General features: G+C 38.7%; 1 protein-coding gene across 1 annotated transcript in view; it reads left to right on the forward strand.

Moving 5' to 3' along the window:
* Positions 1 to 27699, forward strand: part of GUCY2C (guanylate cyclase 2C) — a 67132-nt gene that overhangs the window by 26772 nt on the left and 12661 nt on the right. The window contains exons 11-21 of the mRNA XM_054590919.1: positions 7045 to 7126; positions 9919 to 10024; positions 10998 to 11060; positions 11754 to 11825; positions 12300 to 12404; positions 17094 to 17180; positions 18268 to 18400; positions 21324 to 21461; positions 22240 to 22328; positions 24927 to 25018; positions 27535 to 27693. Of these exons, the coding sequence (XP_054446894.1) occupies positions 7045 to 7126; positions 9919 to 10024; positions 10998 to 11060; positions 11754 to 11825; positions 12300 to 12404; positions 17094 to 17180; positions 18268 to 18400; positions 21324 to 21461; positions 22240 to 22328; positions 24927 to 25018; positions 27535 to 27693 (1126 nt within the window). The remainder of the gene's footprint in view (positions 1 to 7044; positions 7127 to 9918; positions 10025 to 10997; positions 11061 to 11753; positions 11826 to 12299; positions 12405 to 17093; positions 17181 to 18267; positions 18401 to 21323; positions 21462 to 22239; positions 22329 to 24926; positions 25019 to 27534; positions 27694 to 27699) is intronic.

Below are 27699 nucleotides of genomic sequence, written 5' to 3' on the forward strand. Positions count from 1 at the left end.
GACTAACAATTATGATCTATGAGGGGGATCCACCCAAAAAATGGTATTTATTTATTAAAAAATTACGTATTTATTCTTCCATGTTTAAACTTCAGTCACCTTCAGAGTACTCTCCATTTGATGCAATATACCTATTGAGACATGTTTTCCACTGCTCGAAACAGTTTTTAGACTGGTTGATTTTGATGCCCTTTAGTGCTTCTGCCATTTTTTGTTTTGTTTGTTTCACATCTTCCACAGCAGCAAAACCTTTCCCTTTGAGGACATTTTACATCCAGGGAAACCAAAAAACAAAGTCACTCCTGGAGAGATCAGGTGAACAGGGAGGGTGGGGCATGGGGGTCAAATCATTTTTGGTCAGAAATTGCTGAACACTCAGCACAGTGAGGGCACGTGCACTAATAAATCACCCACCATGAAATGAGCAAATGCGTTGAAAACGCCTTCCAAAAAAATTCGCTGAAGCTGAGCGCAGCCTCTCACAACAATGCAGCTAGCACACTGATACACATGGGTTTCTGGAACACTCACCTAGCAGGGGAAACCCTTACGGCCCAGCCCTCCAGAATATAATTCCAGTTTTTTGGAGGTCCCCCCTCATATTCATAAATGGAGTTTCATGCAACCAATTAAAAATAATTATTTACAAATAATTTTAATGTTTTTTAAAATTTATTGGGGTAACACTGGTTAACAGAATTATATAGGTTTTAGATGTAGAATTCTATAACACATCATCTGTACACTGTATGTGTGTTCACCAACACAAGTTACAAAGAATTTTAAATGACATGAGAATACTTAGGATATAAAGTTACAGGAAAATACAGGTTTTTAGTTAATAAGATTCTACCTTTATAAAACAATGCATAAAAATAAGAGGGTAAAACAATGTGCTAAAATGTTAACCTCTCAGTGTAGTATCCTAGAAGACTTTTTTTGCTTTCATATTTTTTCTTAATTATCCATAATGCCACGGTATTAATTTATCATTTTTTTAATATTAAAAATTTTAGCCCTGGCCAGTATGGCTCAGTTGGTTGGAGCACTATCGTGTAACCAAGAGGCTGCAGGTTCGATTCCCAGTCAGAGCAGGTACCTGGATTGTGGGTTCGATCCCCAATCGGGGCACGAGCAGAAGGCAGCCAGTTATGCTTTTCATATCACTATTTCTCTCTCCTTTCCACTCTCCTCTCTGTCTAAAAGTAATGGGAAAATGTCCTCAGGTGAGGATAAAAAAATAAAAAATAAATATTAAAAAATTAAACTAGAAATATTTTTATCCCAGCCTTGCTCTACCACCAGAAACTCTGAAAAGCCTTGATCTGACCAGTTGGTTTGATGAGTTTTATTGTGTTAAAGCTATAATAATTATGTTTCTAGTTTCCTTAAGCTCTATAAGACAAGTTTACTTAAAATTTATCCCTGTGTTTTATAATTCAATAGGCATGAGCAGTTGACTAAAGCAAAGAAGAAGGTGGGAAATGGGGACCTCTTTATTTTAAACAAGAGCTGACTTTAGATTTATTGTTATTGATTTTTAAAGTTGCTTCCTTTAGCAAGGCTTTTTATTATTTTTATTGTTGTTGTTACTATTATTATTATCCCTAGAACCAAGTTCAAGCTTCCTAGGTTTTAAACCAAATTTGACTTCTGAAAAATATCTCTCTCCTCACAGGCTTCGGCAACTTTCTACTTCTTCCTTTTGCAACTTTCTGAATTAAAATTATTTTTTCTTTCTCCTTAATTAAAACTTTAAGTGACAATGTTAAGTATGGATTTTTAGCATACTCCTTCACAGGTTTTAGATGTTTTGGTTATTGAATTCTGTGGTTTTTAAAATGCTGAACTCGAAAAGTAATTTTCAAGAGAGCTCTCATTGACCTAAAAGAGATCACATTAAATATTTATATTCTACAGGACAGGGACATTGCATCATCCTGGGCAACTTTGCTTCATCTTCAGTTAACTAGAAAACTCAGTTACCTAGGCCTTTTGGTTATTTAACTGTTACTACATTTAGTTTTAAACTTTACAAATGAAGTAACTCAATCTTTCAAATAGTATGCAAATAAGACATTCATGGCCCAGTAACTGCCATTCATCCGGAGTTTGCAGCATCACTGGGTTTTTATCCATTCAGCAAAGATTTACTTAATGCCCGCCAGTCATCTAAGCACCTGGACACAGCAATGGAAACACAAATTAGGTTTTTGTTTTCGTCCAAGCCTTCTGGGTTATAATAACATGCACAGACTTCCTGCCTCAGTCCTACCTCCCGCCCACCTTCCATCCAATCAGCACAACCACCAGAACAACAGCATGAATCCAGTCATATTACTTCACTGTTGCTAACACTTCAATTGACAGCTCCCTTTTACCTAAAGAATGAAATCCAAATGATTTACTATTGCACAAAACTTCCGCAATCTTCCTATATCTGCAGCCTTATTTCTCATTTTACCTCAGACCCCTCCACCATACTCTCAACTTCCTCCTACTTCCTTAAAGAAAGGGTCTTGCGACTTCATGTCCCTGTGTCCTTATTGATGCTTCTCCCTCCAAACTAAGTCATCACTTCCCCATACAACTGGAGAACAACCACTCATCCTTACTATTCAACTTGAATTTCGCCTTTCCTAAGCTTTTTCTTAGCATCTCAGGAGAGTACTAATCTTGCTGTTATCTTACCAGACTTCTAGTATAATACTTATATTACATTTACTTGTTTACACATCTTTTTATACCATACAACACATGTAGGGTTAATTCTTTATTGATATCGTTTTGCCCCAACACAATGCTTTGGGAAGAAAGGAAGCAGGGGAAGGAAAGAAAGAGGGAAGGAAGGAAGGAAGGCAGGGAAGGAGTGAGGGAGATAGCTATAAACATGTTTCTAGTCAGCATAATTTATACAATGCTAATATAAGTCAATTTACTTCTCTAAGTATGAATACCTTCCTCTGTTAAACCAGTAGATTGAACAAATCACAAGGTTCCTTTCAACTACTATGTCATATAACCTCGGGGTTAAAAACTCAATCTACAGTCATTGTGATCCAGTTAAATAAAATGTGATAACCCCAGCAACTACCAGAAAGCAGTGCAAACCTAACCTTAGAACTAATGTGATGCTGTGACTTACCTAACAAGCAATACTAAAAAGTATGTTGAACTAAAAATTACAAATTTCCAATTAAAAAAGTAGTCACAGAGATATAAAGTACAAGATAGGGAATGTAAACAATATTGTAATAACTACGTATGCTGTCATATGAGTACTAGACTTATCCAGGTGATCACTTTCTAAGCTATGTAAATGTCTAATCACTATGTTGTACACCTGAAACTAATATAATATTTTTTGTCAATTGTACATGAAAAAAATATTTTTAAACAAATTTTTTTATTTTATTGATTTATTTTTAGAGAGAGGGAAAGGGAGGGAGAAAGAGACAGAGAGAAACATTGATCCATTGCCTTTCACACATCCCAAATTGGGGACCTGGCCCAAATCCCAGGTATGTGCCCTGACCAGGAATCAAACCAACAACATTTCAGTTCACAGGCCAGTGCTCAATCCACTGAACCACACCAGCCAGGGCATATTTTCTAAACAAATGTTTTAATGGAGTAAAAATATATTTCATTTGCCAGTTGTCAAACAATTTTTAAATAAAATTTAAAATATTTTAATTAATATTTAGTATATATTTTTTAAGATTTTATTTTATTTTTTTTTTGAGAGAGGGGAAGGGAGGGAGAAAGAGAGGGAAACATCAATGTGTGTTTGCCCCCTACTGGGGACCTGGTACACAACAGAGGCATGTACCCGGACTGGGCACCAAACTTGTGACCCTTTGGTTCACAGACTGGCACTCAGTCCACTGAGCCACACCAGCCAAGGCTAATTAATATTTAGTGTATTTAAATATTATAGTTATATTTAGTGCAGTGAGATGTTCACACTCTGAGAAGCAGATGGGAATTTAAATGGGCTGAGGACTCTACAGATGGGAGTCCCATGCGTCCCTTCCAACTCATGCTCTAGGTAGGGGTGTCCAGCCTGCGGCCCATGGGCCGCATACAGCCCAGGATGACTGAGAATGCGCCCAACACAAAATTGTAAACTTACTTAAAACATTATGAGATTTTTTTTGTGGTTACATGTTGCAATGTATTTAATGTATGTGACAAGACAACTCTTCTTCCTCCAGTGTGGTGCAGAGATGCCAAAAGGTTGGATACCCCTGCTAGGGAATGAGTAATTCTAGTAGTCTGATGAGTAAACTCACCTGCCCTGTTGAAATTGTATTCATCATACTCATTTTTTAAAAATAGAATAAACATAAGCATACAATTTATTTTAAAATAACTAGATCTTGATCTGTGATAGTGTACATTCCTTTAAAATTATGTTTTAAATACCTTTTTGCTTTTCAGTTAAAAAATAAGGAATTTTTAATTCCTTAAAAGTTATTTTTTAAATGATTTTTTGCTTTTCAGTTACAGTCGACATACGATATTATGTTAGTGTCAGGTGTACATCTCATACTCACTTTTGCTTTCTGGCTGGAGGTATGAGAATGGTGTTTGTGGTGATGGTGTTAGTGATGATAGAAATGGTGATTCTAGTAATAAACAGAATTCACCAAAGTCAGGTGTGCCCACAGTGAAACTCCAACTCCAGCCTATTTAGTTGTTTTCTGCCCTGATGAGAATTGAAATCCAGAGCTCACATTTTCACTGCTAAAAGTTTCCCCTTAGCAGAAACCAGGATAACAAGCAAAGGCCAAGTCAAGTGTTAGCAAAGCATAAATCCTTCAAGTTCACCCTGGAAAGAAGGGTGCTGCAGTACTAACCCCAAACTAAACTCTCTGCCTAGGGAAAAGAAAAAGAAAAAGGTTAGTTCATTGGACGTACATAATGTGATGAAACAAAAACAGTTTAAAAATACATGTGATATGTGGGATAAGTCTACTACAGCACGAGAGGCTTTTTTCAGTATGAGCTTATTTACATATTTTAATATTGGGCACTTTTTCCTTACCTCTTCTCAGACAGATTGATGTGTTGGGCCCAATTTTTATTCAGTTGTTTATTCCTTCAACCATTTTTTTAAATTGATACATTACCAGGGACCAGGTCTTGTGCTGGATGCAAAAGGTGACCAGATGAACAAGGACATGGACCTGCCGCAGACCATGCCCTTAGGGTTACATGATGGAGTCATGAGAGAGAAAAATATGAGGGTGTTGAGGTGCCATTTTCTTAACAAGGTCTTGACATCTCTCCTCTCTCCAGAGGCACCTTCATTAATTATATTTTTAGTTAAGAGGCATCTTCATTTAATTATATCTTTAGAAAAGATCATGCACACGATGATAACATCCAACAGTAGAAATGTTCTTAATGAAAAGTGAGTGTTCCTAGTCCTGCCGCGTCATGCCCTTGGTCAGTCAGTCACTTCTGCTTTTAGTTCTTTGCATAGGTATTTCTAAATACTATGTGTAGTCCTTGATTTATAAGTTTTAGATACTATCTATTTCTTATATTGTTAAATGAAGATTTTAGTTCATGTTCACTAATACTGCTTTTCTCTAATCTCTTTCTTCTCAATTTAGTTATCTCTTTTTGTCAAGTTGTGTACTGAGTATCTTTGTAATTTTAATTAATGTGCATGAGCTTTTAGCATCGTTCAATTATATAGATGTATAAATATATTATATATACACATATATATAAAACTTCTTGCTTCCCAACTTTGTAAGATGAAGATGTTTGTGGCCCTATTTTTTCCTTAAACCTCCTTCTCAGCTCCCAAATTCTCCTGTATTCTTTAATTTGTCAGGACTGATAAAATTTATTTGATAACCATAATGAAGCCTTCTGTCATTTAACTATAAGTTGATATTCCATAAGTTGAAAACATTTTCATTATTATTATTTAAATGAAGCCAAATAGCATGTTATGCTATCATTTCATTCTTTATAGCTCCAGTGTGTTCTCTTTGTAACACACATACCAAAAAAAAACAAATGAACTTTAAAAAACAATTTAAAATTCTCAAAAATCAGGCCAAATTTTACCTTGTTTCTATTTTTAGACTGTCTTCCTTGAACATTTTCTCCTAGAATTTCTGATTGGGTCTCTTCTATTTTTGCTGTAAGAAAAAACATGTCTTCTTCATCATATTGCTAATATCTTCCAGCTTCCAATACACTCTTGTCTACTGCTTGGAATCCATCCTATTTCTTTCTTCTTCAACCCACTAACTTCTTTGTCTAATAGAGACCAATTGTGGCTTAAATGAGCCATGAGTTTCCTGTAGTTTATTATCATTTTTGTCCTTCTCAACCTAGCTTATTCCTCTGCATGCTCAGATTCTGCTTTCATATTTCTTTGGGTTGGATCCACATTTTCCTGGATTCCACTTACTCTCTGTGAGTTTCTCACATTACCCCTCTATATAACTCCACCCACATACTAGTATTCTAATAAATAAAATTGCTTACCTTCTTCATTGACTCCCCTCAATGACCTAATGGAGCTTGGAAAAGACCAGTAGGCAACACTGTAATTTAATATTCCAGCACTGATTTACTTCTTTTTTTTTTCTGATTTGTGCTCTGTATTAAAAAAAAAAAAACTTGTCTCTGTCTTCCTTTTTGAATTCGCCTTAGGTACATTGATTTCAAGAACACCAGGTAGACTTCTACCACCAAAGCTATTCGTGTGCTGGAAGCTATTTTATGCCCTATACCATTTGGGAATTCTCATAAGAAATAAATGAAATATATAGACTATAAGCATAGTTGAAGTTAAAAACCACTTCCACTGAGCACATTCCAGATGTTTTTCTTCAGAGACCAACCACTCCAGACCTGTATTATCAATGAAAAAATTAATAGAGGATAAATACATTTTAAAGGGCCCTCCCTTTCCCTTCCCCAAATCACATTATGCAACCGGAGTCTGAAATGCTTGTATTCTCTTTTCAATGATCCTTACCAATGCATTTTTCACTGTCTTTTCTGTGACAGGACCTCAAATCCTGATGATTGCAGTCTTCACTCTCACTGGAACTGTGGTCCTGATCCTGTTGATTGCCCTCCTGGTGCTGAGGTACCTACCACCTGCTCTCTCCTGCTACGCTCATCATCCAGAGAGGGAGGGAGGGAGACAGGGAGAGGTGTAATATCTATTGATGATAATGTATGTTAACGAAGAGGTCTCTAGACAGATGTAAGATCATGGAGGCATTCTGCATCAAAGATGTGTCAAAGGCAGAATATTATTGAGTGGATATATTAGAGCTATGGAGTAAGAGAAACTTGAACTCAAATCCCAGTTCTGTGATTTGCCAGTTGTGTGGTCTTAAACATATTAGCAACTTAAGCATGTTACTTAGCTTCATTATCATCATCTGAACTGTTTAAGGAGTTGAAATGAAGTATGGATAGTGACTACATTATAACAGGCATTTTATAAGTTGAAATAGTTACTTTTGCTGCCTTTTTGGTGTATTGTGGGAAATTTCAAAGTCTCTATATTGATGTTCAGGTTGGAAGAGGCTTTAGAAATCATCTGCTTTAAGCTTTCTAATTGCATGGGATAAGAGAGGCCCAGAAAGCTATATGACTGTTCTGGAATCACATCCCTGGGTAGTGTGTGGGGCCCAAACTAAAATTCAGGCCTTCTGACCAGCAGTTCCATGACTTTTCTATTTAACTTGGACATACAAAGTGCCTAGCACACAGTTCCAGAGACATAGTGTATACTTAGAAGTATTTGTTCAAAATATAATAATGGATGAATATTACATGCCATCCTAATCTGCGTGTGTTAAATACACAGAACTTTCTATCCTATTGCATTATCAGAATAACCTCCCTTTCCTAACCAAACCAGACAATTACTTTCTCTATACATCACATGTTTTGGTCTCTGTCAATATACTTTTTCATAATGAGAGTCCAGCCTGTTGCACGTCAGTGGAAGTTTTCTTCAGGAAAGGAAGGAGGTTATACTCTTCAGTCTGAATGCTCCTATAATTCCGTGTTGCTTGGAAATATAAGTACCAATCTATAGTGTAGGGTGACCATTTAGTTGAGGGTAAGCAGAAACCAAAATTTGGGGAGAGTAAAGCCAGTCATTAGTAGGGCCAAAGATGTGACCTAGAAACCAAGTCTGTATTAGCTTGAGATAGCAGTAAATCACAAGATAAGAGACAGTGACAAGTAGAAATTGGCATTTTCCATTTCCTCTAAATATGGGAGACAGATATAGGGCTTCCTAATAACCAGAACAATAATCCATGAAGTGCTCTAGAAGACAGATGTTACTCTTGTAGTTTTCCATTACAATAGCCTATACAGGAAAAGCAGCAAACAATTTATGGCAGTTCGGTATGAATAACAGTTGGCCTTGTTCAGTCCCAAGAGTTTCTTGGGGTACACAAATGAAAGCCTGGGCACCTTCAAGGCCTTAATACTCACCCTACTTTCCTTTAGGTCTTAGAGTCATTGTCACTGGTCAATAATGTCCTATTTTATATGTATTTAATAGAGGGTTACTCAAAGTTAGATGGAAGCATAGGAAGAGAATAATTATTTCTGCTAATGGACATTAAGAAAGGCATTATGAATGATCTTGCAAAGGTGAGTAGGGGTTTGTCAAATGCAAACTCATGGACATACAAATAGGTCAATGGAGAAGAATATAGATTCTAGAATCAGATACAAGCAAGCATGAGAATTTGAATTATTTTAGGGGTGACATTGTTCCATATGGAGTTTTAAGTATATAAGGACCTAAAATGTGAAAATCAAACTTCAAAACTGAGCAGAAATTAATAGAAAATGACTTTACGATCTCAGGTTTGAGAAGTATTTCTCAGTCAAGATAAAAAAAAGTCATAAAAGAAAAAATATAACCATGGACATAATGAAATCAAAAGTATCTAATAAAACAAAGTTAGAATTAACAAACTAGAAGGTATTTTCAACATGTAACAGGACAATGGATTTGTTAGGCAGACTATACAAGCAATTCACATAAGTTAATAAGAAAATAACAATTCAATGAAAAAAGCAGACAGAATTATAAATAGATAATTATATAATTCTATACAATCTATAAAATAGCTAGAAAATATTTGAAAAGATAATCTCTTAAGTGATCAAGAAAATAAAGGGCAAAGCAACAATTAAACACCATTTCACATACATCATAATGGTCAAAAACGTTTGACAATACTAAATATTGTTCAAATACAGAGGAAACAGCATTTTCATGATGGGAGTTTACTTTGGGAAGCAGTTTGGCAGTACCTGCAAATTTGCAAGCAAGCATCTCCTACAACCCCGGAATTCTACTTTAACCATACTCTCTGGGGAAAACAATTACAAAACTTTGACATTTTGAATGTTGGGATGCATATTGTTACTATTTCTCTGTGCTTTTGTATTTTTTTATATGTATGTTTTAAATGGTACATATGCATAAGAGGACCTGGCTTATTTAGGAATTTGGTATATTCTCTGGTGTTTTAAAAATTAATGTTTTTGTCTTTTAAGGTTATCAGTTTTAAGTTTTTTTCTCTCCTCCCCCCGCCATTCTTTTCATGTCATCTGCTCAGATTCCTTATTCTAATGAAGGACTGTATTAGTGAAGGACCTGAGAAAGTAAAACAAAAAGTAAAAGAAAAGACTATAAAAGACCATCAGAAATCCTTACAAGTTCACTAATGGCCAGCACTCGCCAGATAGGAGAACACGGAGTTATGATTGGGCTAGCCTCATTCATCACATTGCTACCTGAGAATCTCAAGCTTCTAAATTTCTCCCAGTGTTCAGAAGCTGGATGACATGAATACTAATAAAAAAACCTATTGACCGGTTTTATTCCTTTCACAGAAAATATAAAAAAGAAAATGAACTTCGTCAGAAAAAATGGTCCCACATTCCTCCTGAAAACATCTTCCCTCTGGACACCAATGAGGCGAACCAAGTTAGTCTGAAGGTAAGGCACACCTTTCTTTTGAAGAATTCTATTTAGACCTAGGGCAACTCACCAGGTATTTGACAAGACATTGGTAGTGTTGTAGAAGATGTGCCAATCAGGAATCATTTGCTTCAGAATCCAAGATTTAAATGTTATTTCATTCACAGTTTGAAATGTCCCTAACAGGTAAATTTTAACCAATATTATAATAGATCACAGGTTTTTATAAGAATTAAGTTGAAAGGTCCAATAGTTCTCAATCTTTCTTCTGCTTTCACACCAGAAGTCTGGCAGACCAAGGGCCACATCTGGCCTGCAGAGGGGTGTGTGTTGTGTGTGGGTATGTGTGTGTGGGGGGGGGGGGTGTGTAGGGGAGGGCATGTCAGTACTTATCATCTTTTAAAACTAATTGCCAAATGTAAAAACCTTGGAATGTCATAGAAATATTCATAGGACCAGCTTCTTCTGACACTTCAGATCATCCATCAAGTCAAGGCTGCACCCAGAGTTGGTGGGGTTGCCCCCTCAGACACCTAGCCCAGTGCCCTTCCTTGCCTTGCTACTTGGGCATTTAGCCATGAGTTTGCAACTCAGATGCACAACATGTTCCCCTAAGAGCAGCTGTCTGTAGCTACAGGCAATGATTCCCAAAAGGAGGGGGCAGGGGAAGAAGGAAGCAAGAAAATCCCTGGCTGGAGTAGACCACAAGAAAAAGCAAGGGACAGTGGAACTCTTCAAAGGAAGGGAAGAAAACCCAGAGTTAAGCATGAGAATAGTAGATACCCTGAAAGAAGATATTATGGAGGGGAAAGGTGAGTTGTGAGAGAGAAACCCAAGTCAATTAAGACAGTTTTCCTGGGAGCCTGCCCAACATGCTATGAGCAAACCACAGACAGATACAGCCCACCTGGTAGAGCCTCTCAGCCTGTGACTGGCAGTGGATGGGACAAGATATAAAGCTTCTGGAATAATTAGCCTTTTCTTGTGCCAGATCGATGACGACAGGAGACGAGATACAATTCAGGGACTACGACAGTGCAAATACGACAAAAAGGTGACTGCTTCTCTGAACTCTCAGTTAGGGGTGTGGTCTGGGCCTTCTGGCTCATCACTGCCCCACTTCTGGTGGTGGCAGTGCTAAGGTGGGGGTGGGGGCCGGGCTGCACCCAGGGCCTGTTCTTGGAGCCTTTCACAGGGATGGGCAGGGCCCTGATTCAAGGGTTACAAACTTGCAATCCTGGGAAAAGTAAACAACACAGAATTTTTAATATGAGTGGAGTGTAGGAAGCAAAAGGAAAAAAAAAATATGCAGAGCAGTCCAGGCAACCCTAGTATTATATTTTGGCTCATGCAGTGGGAATATGACAATTTCACATCTGGTGGTTGCTCCTTCCCTTCCCCTCCCCCTCCTTCCCCCCTTCCCTCTTCCCTGCCCTCCACTTCCTGTCCCCTCCCTTCTCTTCCCTCTTCTCCCTTCCTTCCCCCTCCTCTCCCCTCCCCTTCCCTCTCCTCTTCTTCCCTTCCTCCTTTCAACTTTTCATCATTCCTTCTCAAAGAAACATTCAAATCTGAGCCTCTCATATCCCAGGTACAAGGCACCAGGGACAGAAACATCAACAAAATACTGGTCACTGTTCTCAAGAGCTTAAAATACAGTGGGAAGATAGACACACAAACAAAATACTATAAAATGCATATAAATAATCATGCCACAACATTATCTTCTTAATTCAATTGATCTTCACAGAGGGTGATTCTTAAGGATTTGAAGCAAAACGATGGCAACTTCACTGAGAAACAGAAGATAGAATTGAACAAGGTACGTGTGTCCCATGCTTGGAACCCTTAAGTGAGAAATGGCTTCCACTGCATTTTTCCTAAGCCCTGAGGTCCCTGGTGGAGCAAGGCATTGCTGGGGGTGCTCACAGAAAAGCCCTGAGGCCAAGAAATGAGCGACTAGGCTCCTTCCTGCTGAAAACTCTCCTAACAGATGTTGAAGGGTGACGTTCGATGGTGTAAACATGTTGGAAATCTACTAGCATGTCCTACAAAATGGTCCTGATATTATTTGGGTGTAGTCAAAGGTTTGTATTCAAGTCCCCTTGCTGACAAAACAGAGGCTGTTTATTAAGGTGCAGTGCAATATGTAATATGAAATGTACTTACATCCCAGTGTATGAAGAGCAATTCATCTTCCCAGAGATCTGAAACACATGTTGTATTAGCATAGTAATATTCACTCTGGCACTCCTTTCTGGCTGACTTGCTTTGTAAATAAACATTGTTATCTTAGTTGCTTCAGATTGACTATTACAACCTAACCAAATTCTACGGGACGGTGAAGCTTGATACCATGATCTTTGGGGTGATCGAATACTGCGAGAGAGGATCCCTCCGGGTAAGGAACCATGATCATTCCCAACTTCCTAACTAGTCAACCATATGGAAAAAAAAAATCTAATAGAAGTTTTAGATATTCACCCAGTGAAATAATATCGGAGAGTTAGCAGGAAGGGTTGGTGTGTCTATATGTTACCTAACTGGATCACTCACATTTTGTCAATCAGTCTTATTATATCTTTACCAAAAAATAATAATAATAAAATAAAACAAACATTCAGGAATGTAGACTTGAAAAAACAGAGAACAAATGTTGGAAAGTAAACAATTACTCTAAATTTATCTTATTTTACTTCCATATCTACTTGATTTGTGTTAAAAGAAAATTGGATGATCATTATGATAGCACCAAATAAGCATTAGGAAACTTGTTCACAAGTCCTGGTTCTGGAACTGTATAAATTCCTGCCATCCCTTCCCTTGCAAGGATAGCCAAGGTGTTGCCAGGTCGGGGCAGGTACATGGGCTGAGAAGGTTCAAGCAGAAAAGAAAGTAAGACAGCACTAAGCCAATTTCTTGAAAATAACCAAATATCAAGTAGGAATATCAAATCATTAACTAGTTCAGAAGGGCAGGTATTTACAAGAAACAATCATTTACAAAAAAGACAAATTTAGGTGTGAGGCAGAAACAGGGCTGAGTGGGAAACGGGTAGAGGAAGGAAGGAATGGAGGAGAGTTGCTTCAAGGAGCATAGAAATATTTGAACCTCACCTTGAGCAGTTTCCAGGCATGCGTTCTGATGGCTTTCAACCTTTTAAATACCTTTGGGTAGGTGACCATTTCAGGATACTTTGAGAGTAAATTGGGTACTATAATAATTGTTGGAATAGCAGATGTAAATTGCAACTGACCTCGCACAAACCAGGATGTGTGGTTACCCTGCCTTTTGCACTATTTTTGGACCTGGTATAACCTCAATGCTCTGCCCCTAAACAAAGCCAGACTCTCAGACTCTTAAGATTGAGGGGCAGTATCTGCTTCAAAGAGGTCTAAATATTCATAATTCAATAATGTTTAAAAATAATGTTAAAAATTTAACCCCTTAGAAATTTTTAATTTTTAATAAGTCTCTATAAAAAATAAACAATAAGAATGATAGTTTATTGGGGCAAAGAACCTGAATAAACACTTCTCCAAGGAGGACATACAAATGGCCCAAATACATATGATAACATGCTCAACATCACTAGCCATTAAAGAGACGCAAATTAAAACCACAATAAGATATCACCTCATACCAGTCAGAATGACCATCATTAATAAATCAACAAACAACATGTGCTGGCAAAGATGTGGAGGAAAGGGAACCCTAGTGCACTGCTGGTAGGAATGCAGACTGGTGCAGCCACTGTGGAAAACAGAATGGAATTTCCTCAGAAAACCAAAAATGGAACTGCCATTTGACCCAGCAATTCCACTGCTGAGAATATATCCCAAGAATCCCAAAATACCAATTCCAAAGAATTTACATACCCCTGTGCTCATAGCAGTGCTATTTACAACAGCCAAGATGTAGAAAAAAACCCAAGTGCCCATTAGTAGATCAGTGAATGAAAAAACTGTGGTACATTTATACAATGGAATACTACGCAGCAGAAAAAAAGAAGGAATTCCTGTCATTTGCGAGCATGGATGGAACTGGAGACTTTTATGCTGAGTGAAATAAGCCAGTTGGTGACAGACAAATACTATATGATCTCACTTATAATAGGAATCTAATGAACAAAATAAACTAACGAACAAAACAGAGTCGGAGGCACAGGAACATGGAACAGTCTGACAGCAGTAAGAGGGGAAGAAGGAGGTAGGGTCTGACTGAAAGAAGGTGAAGGGATTAGTCAAAGAGCATATATGAAGGCACCCGTGGACATGGACAACGTGTGGGCATTGACTATGGAAGTGGGGAGCAGGCTGGGTAGAGGGGAGAAAATGGGGAAAAAATTGAGACAACTGTAATAGCATAAACAATAAAACATTAATGAAAAATAAGAAATAATAAAAATAAATTCTGATTGTCAAAAAAGAAAAAGAATAGTAGTTTTCAAAATGTATAGCATAAACTCAAGTCGTCAAAGGGAAAAAAAAATCCTAGCCCTAAATCCTACTTTTTCATTTATAAAAAATAAAATAATCCAAGTATTTAATATTGAGAATAATAACTATGACCTAAGGAAAAGAAACTTTCAAAGTCAATCATTATAAAATAGGTAAAATATTAAATTTACTTATGAGTTGGTTGTTTTTTTAAAAAAACTATAAAACATACATGCCTTCACACTTCTAATTAAAACTTAGAACAAATGTAAAATAAACAGAAATAGGAATAAAAAATAAAACTATGGAAAAGATGCTTTCAACTGTGAAAAAATACTTCAAGGCTATTAAATTATAAAATAAAAAAAATTTTTAGAAACAATATAATCATGAAAACTTGACTCAGAAAGTAAAAACTTCAGTAGGCCAATAACAAGAGAAGAAATTATAATTTCCATTACAAAGAATACCAGCTTCAGCTTAATTCTGAACTTCAATGAATATTTAATTCTCTGTTCTAAAGTTAAGTGAAAACATGAACATCTAAATTCATTTAACATTCGACAATGCTAGCATAAAGTTAATAATAAAATATGATTAAAAACTGTATTTAGGAACATTGATGAAAAATTTTAAGTAGAATAGTAGTAACTCTAAGCCAGGTGTATATAAGGAGCATAGTACAATCAGATATGGTGAATTCTATGAATGGAAAAAATATTACTCTAATACAGCATATCAACAGGTCATAGGAAAAAGACCAAATGATCATTTTAATCGATGCTAAAAAAGATCACCTAAATCAAAAATTTGTCATTTAAATATTTCTAAAACAATTATATGAGAGCTATCCCATTCCCTGATTTATTTAACTTCAATGAGACAGCAATTTCAGAATACCAGTTAACAAAGGCTGGTCAAAGGGCTTCCCAGAGTCTTTTATTCCCTAAAATGCCCAGTGAACATCTAGATATCACATCCACAGCTTTTGTGGCTCTCTATCCTCAAGCAGGAAACTTCAGTTATCTGTGTGGTCCTGGGCCCCTTCTGACATTGCTTACCCACTTGGGTACAGACAACAGAAGCGTCTTCAGGAAACCACTCCTTTGTACCGTGAACCTCAAAGCAAAGGCTGTGCAAAGGCAAGTGGCAGTCCCCTCCCTGCGTCACTCCTTCAGGTTCCAACCATGACAAATCCCATCAGAATCTGCTTTTGTGGGGAAACAGATGAGAAAGTCTTTCCCTAGATGGGGTAAAGGCAATATGCTTCCCAACTTAAAAATATACAATAACCTCGGCTAACCTTGTTTAGGAACAACTGATTCATTCATGCAACAAATATTTATTAAACAAATATTTATTCCAGCCAGACACTGAACAAGATGTTGCAGAGACATCAGTGAACAAAAATTAGCACAGTGTTTACGTGTTTGTGAGGTGAAGAGATAATAAACATAAACAAAATATAAACTATGTCAGTTGCTAAGGGGAAGAATTACTTTAAAGTCTATCTACTCATAACTTTCCTCCCTTAGCTCACCCTGGTCCATATGGCCCTGCCATCCTCATCTGAAATAAGTTATGACTTGGGACCCTTCTCTGGAAATTATTCTTATAGTGCCTAAGTTAAAACTAAAGGTCAAATTGGGCTTTTCCCCCAAAGGAGAAACTATTGTTAGGTTATTAGAATTTTACTATGAAGAATAGCTATTAGCTTAGAGGCATCATCTTGTTAGAACCATCACCATGTTAAAACAGTGAGTTCAAAATTATAGGTCATAGAATTCACACAAAATTCAGGATCTCTGTCTGACAGAGGACTTAGTTAATTTAAAATAAAAAACACCTGGAACTATAAAGCCAGTGGATGCAATTGATCATGTGAGTAAAAATGTAAGCCCAGTGAGTGAATTTTCTAACAGCAGTTCCATGTTTAAGAACACTGGTGCGATGTGATGAGACAGGACCTGCAGCCCCGTGATGTGTGGTTGAGGCTCACCAGCCTTCTCCAGACAAGCATCTGCTCCTCTGCTCCTTCGTGAGCCCTGTCAGATGGAAGAACCAGGATTTGGGATTCTATGGGTATCTCTTGCTCCTGTGCTTTTCATGAAAGCCACCTCATAGAACTTAAGTAGGAAAGAAAAGAAATGCAAGGTAGGGCAAAATAGGTTTAACAGCTGGTCGTATGGAAAATAATACAATAATTTAAAAAAAAAAAAATTTTACCCTTTGAGGCAACATGGGTGGATCTGGAGAGCATTATGCTAAGTAACAAAAGCCAGACAAGAGGCTATGATTGCACTCATATGTGGAATCTAATGAACAAAATTAAGTAACAAGCAAAATAGAGACAGACTCATAGATAGCAGGCATACAGCTGTGTGTGGTGGGGGGAGGGGAATTGACCAAAAACAACAAAAAAAGAAAATAATACAATAATTAAGAATAAACTCTGTTTCATGTACTCCCAACTGTAAACTTACTTTTCCCCCACCTTGTGTAGTTCAGAAAAGCCAAGACAACGGAGTTACAGTTTGTTCCTGAACCCAAGACCTCATGATTATAAGATCATTATTTGCCTGTAATAGTCTCTCCATAATATCCCTCCTAATGACAACAACTCATCTTCCTTTCCCTTTTCTCTTGTTCAGGAAGTTTTAAATGACACAATTTCATACCCTGATGGTACATTCATGGACTGGGAGTTTAAGATCTCTGTCTTGTATGACATTGCTAAGGTAAGAGGCCTACAGACACAAAACACATGTAGAAAGTTAAATGCAGGAAGACAGATCTAGCAAGTGATTCAGCTTCTCTGTGCATTTATTTCTTCATCTGTAAAATGAAAATAAAAATAGTAGTTATGTTATAGAGTCATTGTGAGTGTTCATGAAATAATTGCATAAGGCCTGGTACAAGTAAACGTGAATATATATTGGTTCCTATTATTCTTATTTTATTCTTTCTACTCTGGATTTGAGGCACAAATTTTCATAGAGCTTCTGGAAATAAAAACCATATAATGCTTCAAGGAGAACAACTGAATCTTCAACTTTACAAGAGAAAATATTAAGGACATGCAAGCATCTTTAATGAGGCAGTAATAAATTTGAACATGTATATACCCACACATGGGAATACCAGTAACCAGGGCCTCATTCGAGAATGAAGAAGATTCCAGAGAGTGAGCAGTTTGATACAGTCTTCAATCTCCTGAAAGTCCCAAAGGATCAGAATCAGTGTGGAAAATGTTATATGATATCCCTTTTGCCACATCACTCCTGTGTTCCAGGCTGAAAACCAATTTCTGCAATGACACCTCTGGCCACCAGAGGGAAGCACATCAGCGGAAAACTGGTTTCCCCTTTCAAAATAGAATAAAACCCTTGAAACTTTAGGAACTAACCTAGCCTTGCCCTTCCCTTCAGAATAACAAGGCATTATTATGCATATTTTTGAACTGAGGTAGCAAAGGACCAAACATACCTAAGTTCACATACCAAATGAGTGGTACGTGAAAAAACTTTAAGAAAATAGGGTCAGCCTTTGCTTTACATTATATATAACTACTTAAACAGAATATTTAGACAATTGATTTTTACTCTGTCACCTAAATAGATTTCAAAACTGCATGTAGTGCTTAGGCATACATTAGGACCTTAGTATTTTAAAAGTAAAATTAATGGAACTAAGTTTAATATCTGATAATGTGATTCTACATGCATGCTGAAATGATTTCAAAATGTCAATTTTTTTTTATTTAAATAATCAAACAAATGCAGAGTGTCTTATCTCTTTGTTTTCTTGTCTTCCAAAAAATTGCAGGGGATGTCATATCTGCATTCCAGTAAAACAGAAGTCCATGGTCGTCTGAAATCCACCAACTGTGTGGTGGACAGTAGAATGGTGGTGAAGATCACTGATTTTGGCTGCAATTCCATTTTACCTGCAAAAAAAGGTTTGTAATGTAATTTTAACCAGTTTCTCACTGGTCTTTTTTTTTTTTTTTTTTTTTAATTTTCTCACAAGCCCACAGAATGTGCTCAGGGAAACAGTGATATTGATCAGAAAATGAACACTTGGAGCCACAGGAGGCAACAGCTGGCTGTTCTCCAGCACTTCAGCCTTGTCAGTTTTCACCAAGTGCTTCTTGAGTTGAACAAATCTTCTCTGTGGATTTCTTTCATCCATGTCCTTTGATATCAGTGAGAAATCATGAAGAACTTATTAGCTTGTAGAGGTCGAACTGAGTGGAAAATAAAATATGTTAGAGTAGTAAGAGACCTTAGAAATCATGGTCTAACCTACTTTCTTTATAAAAGACAGAGGAAAGGGTCAAAGAGGCCAAGAGATCTTCCCACGTAGCTAGAATACAAGACAGATGACCTGTTTCCAAATTCTTGACATCATTTATTTATCTGTGATAGTGATTAGGGAAAAAAAAAACTCTTATCAGTAAATTATATTCTTATCTCTTTTAAGATTGTGATAAGGTTCAAAAAAGTAACACAAAGAAAGATAACTTGTGAAGTATAAAGAGTTTTCATGTTGAATATTTTCCCACTCTTTACTATAACTCAGGGTTATAGACTCAGAAATCTAACATTCATATATGTATGATTCAAAATAGATCCAAACAGTAAATTCTATTTTTTAATTTTATTCTGCAATCTGTTAGCTTTTCCTTAATAGAAGAAAATTGTAATTCTTCCCCTATTTCTTCAATCATATCAAGCATGCTAAGACATTGGACTCAACCCAGTAAGGGCTTGTTGAAGACCTACTATGCCCCAAGCATGGTCCATCGGGTAGTAGAACAAATCTCCTTCACTAGAGGACTCACCACGACAGAAAATCAGATGAATTACATTACAGGTCACATCCTATCCTCCTGAACATCACTCAGTTACACCTACCTATCCGTGCTGTTGGTCATCTGAATTTTAGCAGAAGTAGATGTACCTACCTTTCTTACAGCCCCAAACGATTAGGATCAACTGTGCATGAATCACAAATCACATTAAGTCACAAGACATAAATTCAAAAAGGCAATGAACATTTGGATGAAAAACCACGTGAGGAAAATTATGCCTTATCATAAGCCTATCACTGTACCCAACAACATGAATCCATAGATTTTTTTCATCAAAGCTGCTAAAGATACAAATCTCAAAAGGTTTGCAAGGAGCTAGGTGATCCTGGAAAACCATCTAGGAATGTTAAAGAAAAAAATGGCATGTCCTGTTATCGCTAAATACGATATGTGATTGGGGTCTAAAACCCAAGTGTCTGCAGGAGCCAAACAGAACACAGAGCACTTCACTTGTCTGGTGCAGTCTAGATGGAAAGCATTAGGGAGCAGCAGGTGCAGTAGTAAACCAAGAGTAAACTGTATGCATTATGTTTGAAGGAATACTGAGAGATCCAAAGAAAATGCATCGACACGCAGTCGCCAACTTGGGGGCTGCCAGTATGTCACAGCTGGAAAATATCAGTGATAGGCTCTTTGTTTCAGTGTGCTGCCTTAATTAATGTAAACATTTTATATTATATAAAAATATAAATATTTTGCATATTTACAAAGGCTTTCCTAGGATTATGCCATATGTCCCATAAGCTGTTAAATCCTCTCAGCCTCTCATATTCTAGAGCATTCATTCCACAAATCTCTATGAGCAGTTCTTATCCTCCAGGTGCTACTCTAGGTAGACCTTGAGGGGTTCAGGACTATGATCCTAGCAGTTTTAGGGAAGACATTACCATATGACCTCACCCAAATCCTGATATTACATAGCCAGCTTGAAAGGTAAGTGAGTGTTCTACTCTTAACACCATTATTAGCATAAATGCCTCAAAAGTTTGGGGCCATATAAACTCAAGGCCACTCATATTCAGAGCGCATGGTGTAGGGACTTTAAGAACAAAAGCAGAGGTGCAGCTGCCTGCCGCCACAAAAGCCAAACTTGTGAGGTATGTGCTGGCGCAAAAGGAAAGGGGCGTATTCAGGTGCCACACATCCGGAGAGAATGGTGGGCTCCCATCTCAAAGACCATTTCCTCTTTCTGTCATGGAAAAAGTCCAGCTACCCTCAGCAAGGCTGAGACAAAAGGCAGTGTCCAGAGTTCTTGCTCCATTTTAAAGTACAGTCCTTTGGAGCCCACAAGCAGCTGCGAAGCAGCCTTAGTCACCTGCCAGGCAGCTTAGCTTGTATCCAGCTGCTGTCCATTTCAGGCTCCCTCCTGGAGCCTGCGTGTGGAGCCTGTATAGCCATAGGCCGTGCAGCCGCTAATGCCACCTGGTTGCATGCTCCTGGGTGACTGAGCATGCAAACACACCAGCAAGAGCATCATCAGGTGGGCAACTGAGAAAGAAAGAGAGGCTCCCTCCCTGAGGCCTTGGGCCACGTGGCTGCTAAGGTGAGAACAGGTGAGCGCACCGTGTGAGTGCCAGTCACAAACCAGAGCAAGGTTCTTTGTCCCCAGGGATTAGATTAGTTTGGCTGTGGGACAGGCCAGGTGCTTTCTCACAATGACCAATTAACTTCCCAAATTTTGCTCACTTTGGGTGGGTCCACCTCCCAACCAATCCCTTCTTTTCCCAGGCTAGACTGGCAGGCCTCTTTGGTCACCACTTCTGTGGCGTGTGTGCCTGCCTTCCCCTGGTCCTACCCCCAATCTGGTAAGGGGGGAGGGGATAATTTTCTCTATCCAGTTATCTTGCTAGCTTTTCACACTCTCAGTGTAAGAAGCTCCCTGCTGCCACCAGCCTGGCCAGTGGAGGAGAGACTCCCTGGCCTTTCGACAGACCGTCTACCAGTAACAGTTGGAGCCTACGGGCTGCTCACCCCCTTTAACTTTGCAATCTCCATGCTGAATGCCCAGACCTGTGGACAGCCCCGGAGCACCTCCGCCAAGCCAGCATCTCTCAGAAAGGAGACGTTTACAGCTACGGGATCATTGCACAGGAGATCATCTTGCGGAAAGAAACCTTTTACACACTGTGCTGCCGGGACCAGAATGGTAAGAGTCTGACCCCTTCACCTGCCCCCTCTTGGAGCCAGCCAACCTGCATTCCAGGCCAACAGAGATCGAATCTATGTGACCCCATCTCTGTCCCTGCAACTGCAAACTTGAAACGTTTCACGGGGATTGCGGAAGGATTAGATGACGGCACGGCTGTTCAAGCGCTCTGAAAAGCGTTAGACAATACACCACTGCCAGGTGTCCATTGTTAGTTAAAGAACTCTCCCTGAAAATTCCCCTCTTTCCTCCTGATTGCAAACAGCCACGTGTCTATTTAACACCTTAACTAGCTCACTCCAGTGAAACAACATATATATTTTAGTTCTTACCAATATCTGTAGCCTTTGTCACATGTCCTCTGGTGGGGGGTGGGGGGAAATGTTTCATTCCATTCATTCAGCCCTCACTTACTGAGCACTTGTGCCAGTTCTTAACTGCCCGGTGGGGCGGGGCATAACTAGGGGATGCTGGTGCTGCCGGCTAGGGTCCTGGGCGGAGGACGCCCTCCGAAGGCAGTGGTACCTGGGTTGAGCTTTATAGGGTAAGTAGCCTTAACTTAAGGTAGCCTCCTGGGTAGTGAGTGGGTACGAGACCCCTTGGCCGGAAACTCAGTCACTCATTCAGCATCTATCATCTACCTACTGAGCACGGGCCCAGGCTCTACAGCACTCCCACTGGGCACCCATCCCCAGCCAGTGAACCGGTTCAGATCTGCTGCTAAAATTTCTTCCTGCTGTATTCTTTCTTGTAATTTGAATTATTCTCGTCCCATCAGAAAAGATTTCTAGAGTGGAGAATTCCAATGGCATGAAGCCCTTCCGCCCAGATCTGTTCGTGGAAACAATCGAGGAAAAAGAGCTGGAAGTGAGTTTCTTTGGGCCTCTGTAACAAATAACCACAAACTTCCTAGATTAAAACAAGAGCTTTATATTCTGGACACCAGAAGTCTGAAATAAATTGTCAGCAAGATCATGCTCCTTCTAAAGCCAGGGTTCCCAACTCCCACCCCACCCCCAGGCCACGGACCCTACAGTCGTGGCCTGTTAGGAACCTGGCGCCCAGCAGGAGGTGACCGGCTGGCCAGCGAGCAAAGCTTCAATGGCATTACCACCTGAGCTCCACCTCCTGTCTCCTGCACCCCCTGGAAAAATTGTCTTTCACAGAAAACCGGTCCCTGGTGCCAAAAAGGTTGGGGACTGCTGCTAAAGGCTCTAGGAGAGAACCATTCCTTGCTGCTTCCAGAAACATCTGCTGGCTGACATTCCTTGGCTTGTGGCCCAAATATTCCAATCGCTGACTTGGTGGTAGTCATGTTCTTCCCTCCTCTCCTAATTTCCCTCTACCTCCCTCCTGTATAAGGATATATGTGACTACATTTGGACCCACCAAGAAAACCCAGAATCTCAAGATACTTAATTTAATCATGCCTGCAAAGACCCTTTTTCCAAACAAGGTACCATGCACCGGTTCCAGGGTTAAGACAAGACATAGCTTTGGGACAGCTCTGGGACCGTCATCAGCCTGCCGCCCTTCCATTGCCCCTTTCCACCCCTCCCAACTCAGGGAACAGCCGGTTCCTTAGGCACCCATCGCCTCCGCAATTTCTAGGAGTCAACAGAGCAAGATGTCTATGTGAAACACTGACTAGGCTTATAAACACTGCCTGGTGATTGAAAAATAAGTATGCCAACATCTAGAAACAATAGGGAAATGTGCTTTGACTCCTTTCATCTGTCATCTGAAGGAAGCTGAGCTTTTCTCTCTTCATTTGTTTAATTTTTTTATAATCCTTCACAAAAGCCTTTAGAGCCTGTGGGAAAAGATTCTAAAATTTTTTTTAGAATTTCATCTGAGCTTTTATAATCCCCAAAGAGAGTAAATAAAGTGTTTTAAAAGTTTTTATGGTCTTAAAAAAACACCTTTTGTTGTTCCTTGTGGGGTAAGGATAACAATGTTTTCCTTCAAGTTTATAATCACCCTCCCAGGTGAGGTTTTTGGCCAACCTACCCAGGCAAGAGTGGGCTATTTTTAACTCTCCTCTCCTCTTTCAACATTAAAGGCAGGTTGTAGTCCCAAGCTTCTAAAATAGAACTGCTCCTACCCTTGTCTTACTCCACCCCACAACACTCCACTTTCCTGGATCCTGGGATTCCTCCCCACACGTCAGCATATCCCTTCTCAACACTCCTGTCTAGTCTGAGTATAGCCACGTGTTGCTTATAGTATTTTTCACCAAAGTATTCTCCTCCTCAAGTCACTTGTGTAGCTGGGTGGTTCTGGAATTGGAAATCAGAAATAAGACTTCATACCCAGCAGCTGATTCCCATAGAATAGAGGCCTGAAATTAGAGGACTTGCCAATGCCCCCTGAGCACCTGCTATTTCACTTGGCAGTGCTGTATGAGCCCATGTGTGGGTTGCTTCTGTCCACACCTCTCTAAGGCCGTCAGTAGATCATGTACCAGGGCAGGGGCATCATCTCGCGGCTGTACTACACATCCAGTCGTTCCCAGGGCCTCGCTGAGGCAAAGAGCGTGGGCACTGCCTCTAATACCATTTGTGATCCTATTTTGGGGCAGCGTAAAGAACAAGCTTTATACAACACAGTTTTCTCCATGCTTTTTGATCCAACCAAAGCTGCAAACAAGTGGTAGTAAGTGAGATAATGTTTCCGTGGGCTTCCTCATGTCTCCCTCTTCCTCTGAACCTCCCCTTCCTCACTTCTCTTGCATATATGTAATAATAACATATAATATGTATCATAAGAATTATAATTATGATATTACATGTAATTATAATATGATATGTAATTATATTACAATAGGTAATAAATATTATATCCGATATGTAATAATAATAATTATATATATTATTGTCTTTTTGCCCCTACAATATTTGGAATGTACTTACGCTAAAGAAAGTATTCATTGTTTATCTGAAATTTGAGTTTAACTAGGTGTCCTATGTTTTTATTTGCTAAATCTGAAAGCCCTGAAGCCACTTCTCCCACCAATTAAATCAGAATCTCCTAGGGTGGAGCCTGGGCAAAAAAAAATTGTAAACTCTCCCCAGACAATTCCACTATTAGCCATGGTTAAAAAATGTTGTTGAAGTACCTCATTCTTACTGATATTCACCATCTCATACTCACTGAACCCCAACTGTTTCTTATTCTCCCCAACATACACCCTGCAAATGCCCGTAAAGCATTTTGTCTCTCCCATCAATTTTGTCTTGTCCAAATCAACATTACCTTTTTCATTAATGCAATGTCGACAGGAAGGGCGTAGGCAAGGTGCGCAGGTGGCGATACCCAGGACACATTGCAGACAACTGGGCTAGCTCAGCCTCATTGTGAGAGTTGAGATTTTTAAAAATATACCCTGCCTCAATTATTCCCATCATGGAAGAAAATAGGGTAAGATACCACTGTCTGAGCTTATTCCCCACTTCTCTCTTTCAGGTATATCTACTCGTAAAAAATTGCTGGGAGGAAGATCCAGAAAAAAGGCCAGATTTCAAGAAAATTGAGAATACACTGGCCAAGATATTTGGGTATTGCTGAAATTTTTACTTTTCTTTCACCAACTTCAGGTTTTTCTAATAATAGTTGACATTCAGTAGCACCTAAAAATGAAAATGACTATTCTAATAAAAAAAAAATCCTGTCACGGGATTTTTTTTCAATAAATTCAATAAAAAAGTGAAAAAGAAGGAAATAACGAAAAAACCCAGCCTGCAACACCTGTCTCAAAAAAATTAAAATTATATAGAGACTAACAGACCATTTTCTCAAGGAAATAATCACTTGAAAAGTTAAATAGTGAAGAGCAAAACTTGCCTAATTAGAAGTTATATTCTAACTAATAATAAATATGTCTAATAAAATATAGTTCCCTGGCCCTTCTGTGGGTAATCAGAATTTAGAAGTGTACTATGGGTCCTGGAAATCTGTAAAGTCCTTGAATAATTCTTAAGATCTGCAAGCTTCTTGAAATTTTAAAAATCTTAGAGATCAGCAACTTTGGCTCTAGGTACACAAGACCTGAGCCATTAAGCAGGTTATAATTCAGGATTTAAAAAAAGTAACACACAATTATCCAGAAATTCTAGATTTCTCGTGTTCTCTGTTAGATACAATACTCTGCTGGAGTGAGAAAGATAACACTGGAGTGAGAGAGGAGATCCTGTTTCGACACTAGGCTCCAAAGAATAGCCTGCTGTGGGGCATGGAGCAAAACGCTTATCCTAATTAGGTGTCAGTTTTCTTGTTAGTAAAATTGGACTGAACAAGATCCCTTCCACAATCCCTTCCAGAGCTAACTTTCTGTAGTTCTCACTAAGTTATTCAGATAGTTAATGAGGTTAAAAGCCTGGGGCTGGAGATGAGGTAGAGTGAAGTTAATGAAAGTGTGGTCATTGATTTTGTAGATCTTAAACTGTCATTTGGGGGAAAGGAGCAGGAAATAACAGGCGACTTAATGCTCGCCCACTGTCCCTTCCTTCACAAAGCTGTTACTAAGAGAAGATGAGATGATATGTATGACAGATGAAATGTAAACTCTTGAACACAAACGGGGCCCCTGATAGTGTGCCCTAGAGAACCTGGTGTAATTGGTCTGGGGAGCAGGCTGACATTATGAGTTTTAATAGCTCCTTAGGCGAATAAATTTGCAGCCATGGTTAAGGAAACTTTTAATTGAATCTACTCATCATGAAGATCTCCATCTTCATCCCTTACACCTGCTCCCTCATCCTTTCTACCAACTAGACTCTATACCATGTGTTTCTAGTAAGGGTCCCTTGGGGAACTCATTTAAAAATCCTGTTCCTTAACCCCAAACCTATCCCTTTCCAGTCATATCGGTCTGCAATGGGACTCAGAAAAGTATTGAATTTTTAAAAAACCTCCCTCCACACCCCAGAGCATTGTGATGTAGGCCATCTTTCTCCTTGAGTGTGGAGGTGGTAACTTATTGTTGTTGTTGTAATAATGAAATGGTATGCTTCGTTCAGACCCTGCGAGTGTGCCATATATAGCGCGAACATTATTTCTGACCCCCACAGCAACTCCGCAGTAGCTCCGCCTGCCTCTGACCCAGCTCTGCACCGAATCTTGGCATGTGCCCCGGTGTCCCAGAGAGCTGGCTTCTCACCTAAGTCTCCTTGGTTTAACAAAGTAATCCGAAGTTGGGTTTCTTTGTTGTTGTTGTTTTTGTTTGTTTTTTTGTTTTGTTTTGTTGTGTTTTGTTTTTGCTTTACGACCCTGGCTTTCTATTCTGAGGAGACAATATAAGGCTCAATGTTGCTTTTCTTGGTTCTTCTCATGTATTTCCATTTGTCACCTCTTCTAAGAGCATCTTTTTAAAGGTTTTCCCTTTACTGAAAATTATTTATTATTAAAATTTTGGAAAAAGAATGAGCAAACAAGAAAGCACAAACATTGCCTGTTTGTAAGTAGATGACCACCAGTTTACAAAAATCAAAAATAAGGTTATAATTTTTGCTGTTTTATGAACTGACTTTCACTGAGCAATATAGAGGTAACATCTTTCCGTGTTTAACTATTCTAATTTATAACAACACATTAATACTCTATTGGGTCATAATATTTTAACTACTTCTTTGTTACACATTTAGGTTATTTTCAAGCATTTGCTATTGTGTAGAATGCTGTGACTGTCTTTGTAGTTAACTTTCAGCACACTCATCACTGTTTCCTTAGGATAATTCTGAGAAGCAGAACTGATAAGATGGTTGGTATCTGTATTCTTAAAGCCTATAACACATTTTGCCAGATTGCCATCCAGGGAGGTTCTATATATGTATTTGCTCCCCCTTTCCCACATTGATTCCTATTGTTCTAACTTTTTTTTTAGTTGTATTAATCTTTATTCTATTTTTGTTTCTTTAATTTTTCCTGATGTTCTATACTTTTTGTTCTGTATTCAGCCATTTTTATTTTGTCCTTGTTTAACTACCTGTTCATCATATTTGCCCAGTGTTTTAATGGATGTTCATGGTTTTTTTTTAACAACATGGAAGAGCTCTTTCTCTATTACTACCCACAGCCTTTTTCATGACCAGAAAAGTGAAAGTTACATGGATACCTTGATCCGACGTCTGCAGCTGTATTCTCGAAACCTGGAACATCTGGTGGAGGAAAGGACACAGCTGTACAAGGCCGAGCGGGACAGAGCGGACAGACTTAACTTTATGTTGCTCCCAAGGTGAGG

The sequence above is a fragment of the Pteronotus mesoamericanus genome, unplaced genomic scaffold, assembly GCF_021234165.1.
Source record: "Pteronotus mesoamericanus isolate MK-2021 breed Mesoamerican mustached bat unplaced genomic scaffold, CSHL_Meso_final scaffold_21, whole genome shotgun sequence".
In the NCBI taxonomy this organism is placed as follows: domain Eukaryota; kingdom Metazoa; phylum Chordata; class Mammalia; order Chiroptera; family Mormoopidae; genus Pteronotus; species Pteronotus mesoamericanus.